Here is a 9547-nt window from a genome sequence, read left to right as displayed (position 1 = left end):
ATATAAAAATAAATTAATTTAAATAAATCAAATTTACATATCTATATAAATTAAATTGAATAAATTCGATTTAGGTAAATATGTAGTAAATTAAATTCATAAGGTTCGAATTACATGCAACTTCTGAATAATTATAATGATATGGGTATTGTATATAATAATTAATACAAAAATAATTTAAATTCTGTATAATATTTTTTTTGTATTTATGAGCTATTAAAAATGAACGAAAAAATATTGTATGAAATTTTAATTTTTTTGTATAGGTTGTTATATAAAATACTAATATTATTATAATTATTTATTAAAACAGAGTACAACTAAGATTTTACTAACAATTTTAAATATTATTTTTTATAAAATTTTAAAATTTTTTATTATAAACACTTTTTGTAATTATTATAATTAATTTTATAAAATTTAAAAATGGCTTAAAAGATGTTATGAGTAAACCGTCTGACAAAAAATTGATTACAAAATCGGTCAAATCTGTAGTTAATCGATGAACTGTTAGAACTGGCCACTTTTTTAAAGGGTTTTTGGTTTGTTAATAAGTAATAACTCCTCCAAACGGTGCTGTTTTGACTTTAAAAAAAAAATGAATCCCCAATGACTTAAGCCCGTAACCCGTAACCTAATCCCACTCCCACACTCCTCACTTCTCCTCTCTGAAATTGACGTGAAATTTTGATATTGAAAGAAGAACCTTACCTTAGCTCCCCAAATCGCGAGCCCGCAGCCACCGCAGCATCAGACTAAGAGAGAGCGTGCTGAGATAGAATTATCTACTATTGTAGTTAAAGCAATAGCAGAGGCTGAAGGTCAAGCGCATAAAGCAATTGACTGAGGATCATAAAAGGAGAATGCTTATAGAACGGATGCAAGGTGAAAGAGATAAATGGCTTGCTGCGATCAACACAATCTTTGGTTATATTGAAGGTACTATTAACAAACCTTTTAGGAATTATATCAGATTAAGAAACAAAAAATTGGTGCTATATATCAAATTTTATTCTCATACCCTTTTTATTCTGTACCTCTTGAAATGCCAGTATCTATGATATAGAATAATTTGACAACATACAAAAATAAAATAATTTCATGCCTTTTCGAAACTTCTTGTGATTTACAGTACCTAATTAGTGTATGTAAATATAGTGATTACCTCTTCAGCATATATTGCTTCTTATTTTGATTTTTCAAAATTAAACTCCAGTTTGCGATGTAAATAGAACACAATAAATGTTGGCCGTTAATTTCTATCCTAATTTTGATAATTATTTTATTGATATGATTCAGATTCTTTAATCCTGAATAGTCCAAAAATTTTCCGTGTTTTTTAGTTGGATTTTGATAGAAACATAAAGATTATTGCAATCCTTACTAATATTGGGACTGAAAAGTGTTGTGACTCTCTATAAGTATAGCATAGGTGATCACCACTCTTACTCTTTATCTAGATTGAAATTCATAATATTTGAGTAATTTTGTAGTGGCAGGTAGTAATGGCAGCTAAGTGAGTTTATGTGCCATGTGGATTGTTTCACAATATATTTTTTTTTAATTTTTCACTAAATATGAGGTCCTTGATTTTTAGGTATGATCTCATCAAGTGTATCAATGCTGGTCCAGTGTATAAGGTGTGACAGCTTAAAGTACGTGTCATTAGACTTTGAATCGTTTCTCACTTTGCAAAATCTGGGATGAAGGCACCTGTAGAGATGGTTGTCCTTGATAAAGAGGTAAAATCTTCACTTTGCATGTGAGATTTATTTTGGTAATGACTCAGCAATAAACCTCATTTATCTATGACTCTATAAAATTAATACATTCAGGGAAATACAATTCAATGCACTGTTAAAGACATATTTGTTCCTATCTTCGAGGGCCTACTCGCTGAGGGCAACGTGTACGTGGTCACTAATTTTGGAGTTGCTTTGAATACCATCAAGTTCAAGTCTACTAGACACGAATTTAGAATCCACTTCAAGAGGGATACGATTGTGCGTCCGGTATAAAATTCTTCAGTTCCATTGAACGGATTTAATTTTGTTCCGTTCAAAACAATTCACACAAAGTCTAAAGAAGATGGTTATTTAGTTGGTAAGTACTTTGTTAGATTAATCTATAATAAATGTGTTGTTTAATTCTTTGAGGTCTAATTTTTTAATCTTATATATTATTTTGCACCATTTGCTGTCTTTTTTATTATGAGCATATAGTGGACAGATATGGATTCAAGTAATGGTTGTTGCTATTCCTCTCAAGTCTCAAGTATTATAGATTCATATAATTTTCGTGAAATTTATTTAAGTAAAATTTGCTTTTCTTTTTATCTTCTGACCAAATATACACCTCAAAAGTTTATAGGGTCTAACCCGTAAGAAATTAGTTATTACCCATGGAAAAGAGTTTGGCTTTATTTTGGGCTTTTGCCGTGAATGTTAACTTTGTATCTTTTGAATTGATTGAAAATTTTTACATAATATAATATAATATATTGTGACGGAGCATGTCTTATTTTTAAAATTTGTTTCATTAAGAAATTATATTAAGGATTAATTTTTTTATTATTCCCTTCCTATAACAATTATTCCCTTCCTATAATTTTATATTAAGAAATAATATAATTTCTAACTCAATTAAATATTGTTTTATTTAAATTTTGTTTAATAAAAAAATTTATATAATTTTATGTATTATCCTTATAATATCCTATAACAATTAAATAATACTTTAAAAATTAATGAAAAGATTCGTGCCTTTATTTTGTAGATATGATAGGTCAGCTTGCCTCTAAAGGTAACTTGGTCGAGTTCACACGGGACGAAAAGCCGTCAAGTTATATCACCATAGAACTTGATGATCTTGAGTAATGCTTAATATCTTTTTGATAGTAGCTTTTGTTTTAAAATCTTATTTTAGAATTTTGTGCCTCTCTTTACTCTACAAGCATTGCTATTTCTTATAGGGGTGGACAGAAATTAAGGATAACGTTGTGACAGTCTTTTGCTTTTGATTTGCTCAAATATCTGGATAAACACCCGTGTCTTATCTATGTGGTTATTTTCCAAATGGGCAAGATGAAATTTTATAGTGGTTTATTTATTTTACTGGTATTTGAATGCATGTTTTGTGTCATCATATGCTTCTGATATTTTCTTTAATTTGTTATGTCTTTTTTGTAGGGGTTATGGGTGTTTCCAACATAAACTACAATTTGAAACTGTTTATCAATGTTGAGTTTTCAGTTGCCAAGGATTTTTTTTTGCAAGGTACAGTGTATAGATCAGTAGTGTGGCCAGCAAAATATTTATACAAGGCTTTTGATTAGTTAACTATTAGCAAATTTCATAAATTCTTATTTAAAAATGCAAGGGTGAACAAATTGGATCATGTTGACGGACAAGGCATAATGCCGCTGGTCTGTGATCAACCTATTTCAGTTGAGAACGATTTTTTGCATCTGTCAGTTTACAAAACAATTGTTGAGATAAAGGAGCATAATCAGGTAAAATTCTTTCTTTATTAGTCTTCCTTTTTTTCAATTATTAATTCTAATGTTTGTTGGATCATAATCTCAATTGTTGTGTTGTACCCTTGCATCCATCGATTTTATGATGCTGTATCTGTTACTGTCGGGACGATTAAAGAAGTTGAGACCGAGTTTGGTTGGTGGTACAAAGGATGTAAGAAGTGTCGTTGTGGCTTAAAGGAACTTGAGAAAAGATATTTCTATTCCAATTGCATTAAAGACTATGGGTTCTATGTGCTAAGGTATGACTCACGATACTTCTTTAACATTCACACACTACATACTCATTGTCTAAGAAAATAATGGTATAAACTAATCATTTGTATTATTTCTTGATAAATTTTGTTGTTGAGTTCTATCATTCGTGATTCAGTTAGCCTAATAGGTTAAAGATAATTGATTTTAAATAAGGTTAACCATCTCTTTCAAAGCATAACATATAGCAAGAGTTAAACATAATTAACCAAATAAAACGGTTTCATTGTCATTTAGAGGTGGATAGGTATATTAAAGTGTACATAGTATTTTTTTGTGGGTCGTGCTGTTTGGGATTGTGATGTGCTGTTAAACTATTCTCATTTATGTTTTCATTTAATAATCATATGTAATAAATTAATTAGTTACCGGGGTTATAATTTAATTGTGTCATTTTATTATCATATTTTTATTAGAATAGATTTATTTTCTAACGGTAAAATATTGTGAATATTGGGATTCACATATCTGTATGTTACAAAGGAGAGATGCATTTTACTTTTATGTTCTGTTCATTTTTATGTTCAATGCGGTGGATTGTTTAATTTTTTTTTTAAATTAACAATTTTTTGCTTAGACACTATTAAGTAATTATTATTTTAATTGATAGTTTTTCATTGTACGTTGTATATATTCCGATTACTTATGTATACTTTTTCAACAGTTTTAATTTATATATGAATTTACGTAATAGAATTATTTTTATTTTGGTAAGCTATAATTGAATAATTGTTACTTATAATTTACTGTTTGAAATATTATTAGAATCATGTTATATACTTTCAGTGCGAATTAAATTACATGAGAATGTTTTACATTAAATAAATATTTATTTATTTATTATCAATATTAATATATATATATATATATATATATATATATATATATATATTAGGAGACATTAATGTAAGGACTAATTCACTTTTTTATAATATTTTTTTTATGAATTATATATAATAAGAATTATTTTAAACTATTCTCCTGTGTGGGATGGAGACTTTTGGATAAGCCATTAAAAAATTATTTGCGTCCAATTCAATAATAACATAGTATAGACAGTCTGACTATTTGTATAATTTATGTAGTATATTGTTCTTGAATTGTAAATTTTTTGGTGAATAATAGGTACATCATCCACATAAGGGTGATAGACCACACCGATGCTGCCTCTTTTGTTTTGTTCGATGGAGAAGCTGCAAATTTTCTTGGAGTTTCTGCCAATGACCTTAGGCAGTGTCTTGTGTGACTAAGGTTTGATGTCATATTAATTTTTTTGTGTTATTTGTTTTGAACTATATCTTAATTTTTATTATTTATGAGAGCATGAATGAACTTTTTTTCGCTAAATGTGAAGGGTGTTGAGAAAAATTTCTGTCCCAAAGACATTGATATGTTTAGGGATATTAAGTTCATCTTCAAAGTGCAACTCAAGATGAGGAATCTGAACTCTTATGAACCATATGTGATTCATGTGTTAAGAATGACTAATGAGAATTCTTTGGTCTCTGCTTTCCTGGATAAATACAATCCTGACCCTATAACCCCTTCTGGCTAATAACTTTGTCTTTTGTTTCGGTATTGCAAAAACAGATCAACCAGATTTTGATGATGTCTTTTTATTGAATCAATTGTTTTGTAGGGCCTTTTGTCGCATGAAAATTCGGAACTATTGAGTTTGTCTACTGGTCCATACAACACTTCTAAGATTTGTGTCAAATAATTTCCAATTTAAATTGTTACAATGATGTTCTTAGTCTATATAGTAACTAAAATATTATTATTCTTATACTGACTCCCACTGTCCCACACTAGACATCGTTCAAGAGGTCAACAACCATCTGATAGCTATCATTCCTAGAGGAAAAAAAATTATATCTTAATTCGGATTCCATTTGTATGGATGAAGGGAATATGGAGAGTCAACTAGATCTCTATGATTCTGAATTATTGAATAGCATAAATTGTTCTGGTTTGCCTCCACATAAATTAATACTCAAGGTTGGTGTTCCAGTGATGTTACTGAGGAATATTGACCAATCCAGTGGTCTTTGTAATGGTACAAGGTTACAAGTTAGGAAGTTTGGAAATCATGTCATAGAATGTGAAGTCTTAATGGGTAACAATGTTGGTCATATTGCTTTGATTCCAAGAATGAATATGGTACCAACAAATGAAATTGTCCCAGTTAGATTCCAACGAAGATAGTTTCCCATAATAGTATCGTTTGCCATGACAATTAATAAGTTTCAGGGACAAACTTTATCTCATGTTGGATTGTACTTGTCCAAACCAGTTTTTACACATGGCCAATTATATGTGGCACTTTCAAGAATTAAGAGTAAGAGAGGTTTAAAAATTTTACTTATGAATCACGTAGGAATGTCTGCAAATTCAACCATCAATGTTGTTTATAGAGAAGTTTTTGAAAAAATAATATTCTGATGTAAATATTTTAATTTTATTTTAAATTCTGTATCAGTGTATAATTATTTTACTTTAAAAAATATAAAATAATTAGTACTCACTTTTTTTAAGTTAAACTTTGATTTTGATAATAATTTTATAAATTTTTTAAAATAATAATTATTTTGTATTTTTATTTTAAATATTGAAGTATATAAAATTTTTTTTTAACTTTTATAAATTTTTTCGTGCTGAGCACGGGTTCATACACTAGTTATATTTAACAAGTGCAAAAAACTCATTTTTATATAATAGGATAGAAGCATAGAGAGATAGAAAAGGCACATAGATTATTATGTAGTCAAATTAAATTAAATTAGATTGAGTTTTTCCTAGTCACCACAAAAAAAAAAGATTGAGTTTTTCCTATGTTTTATGAGAGAATGAAAGTGTATATATGCATGTTAACTCACGGCGCCTAATACTAGGGTTTTCACTCACACTCTAAGGCAGGCGCTTCCATCGTCTTCTTCTGAGGTACGATTTTGATTCATCCTTATTTCTTCTCAACTATTCGGCGTTTAAAATCAAAGTTCTCTTTTTTAAGACTTTCTCTGCAATTTTTGTGTGTGAGTGAATGATATTGGAAGATTTATGATTTCTAATCTTTCGCACTACTTCTTGAATGGAATCATTACCATTAATCTTAATCTTAATTTCTCAATTCCCAATTTCAATAAACTTATTCTTTGAATTGAATTGAATGTATTGTATGTCATGCTTTGTATTTACTATTTAGGTTCCTTTTATAATAGCTACATTATTCTCGTTGTGACCTTCGATTATATTATAACTTGAAGTTTCAACTCAATCGCTTAGCTGAATTATGAAACTTCTGATTTGAAGCGTTAGGTTAATGAATGATTAGCTCATTAACAATTGTTTCGTCAATGCTTATGATATTTTGTATCTTCTGTCGTGCTCATATTGATCAAGATTTTTCGATGGATATGTTTGTGTGATGCTTGTTTTCTTTGTAAATTGGTATTTGCAGCTTGAGATTTTGTGCATTTGAATTTGGTCTAGCGGAAACATCATGGGACACACCAACATTTGGAACTCTCACCCAAAGAACTACGGGCCTGGTTCTCGCACTTGGTATATTACTGAGCCTTATCTCTGTTCCCATTAATTTTAAATTTTAACCATTTGTTTGAAATTTTTTTTTGTCAATCCTATGGTGTGGTGCTAGTAAAGATTTTTCTTTCCTTATTAAGATTTTTTTTTCTTATGGGAGTGAAAAGTGGGAGGAGATTTTTTGTCAATCGGTCATGCCATTTTTTGTGATAAAAGAAGAAATATTATGCACAAGAAGAAAGATAAGACAGAGCATGGAGGACGAGAGATCCTCAATACTTAAGCTTGGAATAGCCAACAAAATTTCAAAAGTGTAAAGCTTTCCCACAGTTTATATCTATAGAGACATTCCTCTGCAAAGATTCTCCTCCTTTGATGAATCATAAGATGGTTGGATCATTGCTACATGGTTGGCCTTCTCTATTTTCCACGCTTCGATGTGCCTTATGTAATAACGTTGTCGAATCACTCTCTAGTCTCTAGTACTTGTATTGACCCCTACATGACTTTCACATCTCTAGAGAATATTGCTTGCATTTGGTTCAATTTAGATGTTAGCTTTGCTTTCTTTTCATTTGGTTGTCCTGTTCTGTGAATACTCGTAGCCTTCCCCTTGTAGGATCTGTATGTGACTTGGTGTTTTAGAGGGGAAGAGAGGGTAGGGAAGGTTCTGAATCATAAACCTCACTTCAGCCGTTCCCTTTCCTTCCCTCCCTTCTCGAAACTAAACTTGCTAGCGCCCCATTATATGAAATCATTTGTGAGCTATTATTTACGTTGTACGGCTGTCCAGCCTAGTAGAGGGAACTTTTTAGCTTGTATGAGGCCTACCCCTTCTGGTGTAGTTTTAGTTTTTCTTTCAATATGGAATCAACACATGAATTCTAGACTATTATATTCTAGATATTCTCAAAATTGTCGCTGATTGAACTGAAGTTTTTATATAGTATTTTACTTATGCATTTTGTTTTTGCCAATTATGGCGGATAGTGATTGTTCGTTCCTGTTCTCTCCTTGCAGTCGCGTGTGTGGAAACCCACATGGATTAATCAGGAAGTATGGCCTCATGTGCTGCAGGCAGTGCTTCCGTAGCAATGCCAAGGAAATCGGATTCATTAAGGTATGAAACATTTGAATATAGTTAATTAATCCAAAGTGAATTTTTCTCTATATCACTAGTTCATTAACTTTATGCTGATTGTCTCTGTTTTTGCAGTACCGCTGAAGAGCTTTGACGCTTAGCTGCAAAACCAGCTGTTTTAGATTATTGATTTACGATGTTATGTTTGAAGAAACTTGATTTTTGTTTATGGCAACTAGTTAATCATCAGACCAAAGTTTTGGATTACTCAGAATATTTTCTATACATTGTTGATTGTTTTCAACGTCCAATCTGATCCTTTAATCATATATTTCAATTTTGTGTGTTTGCTGTGTCACGCAGGTGCATTACCATCTATTCTTCCATTTGCTTATTTATGTTTATATTTATAATAGGAAATATACTATCAGACAATCATTAAAATATACAGAAAACATAAGTTTGTTATATACAAATTATATATATAGTCATTTGTAATTAATCTTGACATCAATTTTGTTAGTGTTTTGACTGTTTGTAAAGTTGATTCTAGGTAGAATTAATCCTATCATAATTGGTTTTTGATAGAAAGGTGATTTTCATTGAATCAATTCTATGCTGTGCAATTCAAATATGATATTACACAACTAGAATCAATTTTACCCTCCAAGAACTAATTCTACGCACCTGAATGGATTCACCATAAGGAATATGTTAACAATATAGACGGATGAGAAATAATATAAGTGCACCTAAATTGATATTATGCTTTTATGTACACGTCAATTGTCATTTATAATTATTTGTCAGATTGTAATTATAAAGTAATACATTGTATACAAATCCTTTATAATCCTTTCTATGTGGGGTAGTCCGTACCTCCTAAACTACGGCTTTTGGAATTAAATCTATTTAATTTCTTATACAGTATTATAGAAAAAAATAAAAATTAAAAAAATCTATTTTTTACTTATTCTCACATCATGCACAAGTTTATAATTAAACTATCAAAATTCATGCTCCAAGTTGAGTAGCCTTTATGATTATGAAAGAGGTAACTATTATTTTTTATGCTCATTTTTGAAGTTAAAGTTAGACTTATTTAATTGGTTAGAGTAATTTTTATCTGGTATATT

The 9547-nt window shown here is 29.8% G+C and overlaps 1 protein-coding gene across 1 annotated transcript; it reads left to right on the top strand.

Annotated features, from left to right (window-relative positions):
• Window positions 1-6530: 6530 nt before the first annotated feature.
• Window positions 6531-8769, top strand: LOC112779589 (small ribosomal subunit protein uS14z/uS14y/uS14x). The gene is made up of 4 exons (XM_025823902.3): window positions 6531-6730; window positions 7248-7351; window positions 8351-8450; window positions 8547-8769. Exons 2-4 carry the CDS (start codon window positions 7290-7292, stop codon window positions 8553-8555), a joined length of 171 nt encoding a protein of 56 aa, XP_025679687.1. The 5' UTR covers window positions 6531-6730; window positions 7248-7289; the 3' UTR covers window positions 8556-8769.
• Window positions 8770-9547: the final 778 nt, after the last annotated feature.

This window comes from Arachis hypogaea, chromosome 19, assembly GCF_003086295.3.
Source record: "Arachis hypogaea cultivar Tifrunner chromosome 19, arahy.Tifrunner.gnm2.J5K5, whole genome shotgun sequence".
Lineage (NCBI taxonomy): Eukaryota > Viridiplantae > Streptophyta > Magnoliopsida > Fabales > Fabaceae > Arachis > Arachis hypogaea.
The sequence above is the reverse complement of the archived record's forward strand: the minus strand, read 5'-3'. Positions and strand labels throughout refer to the sequence as shown.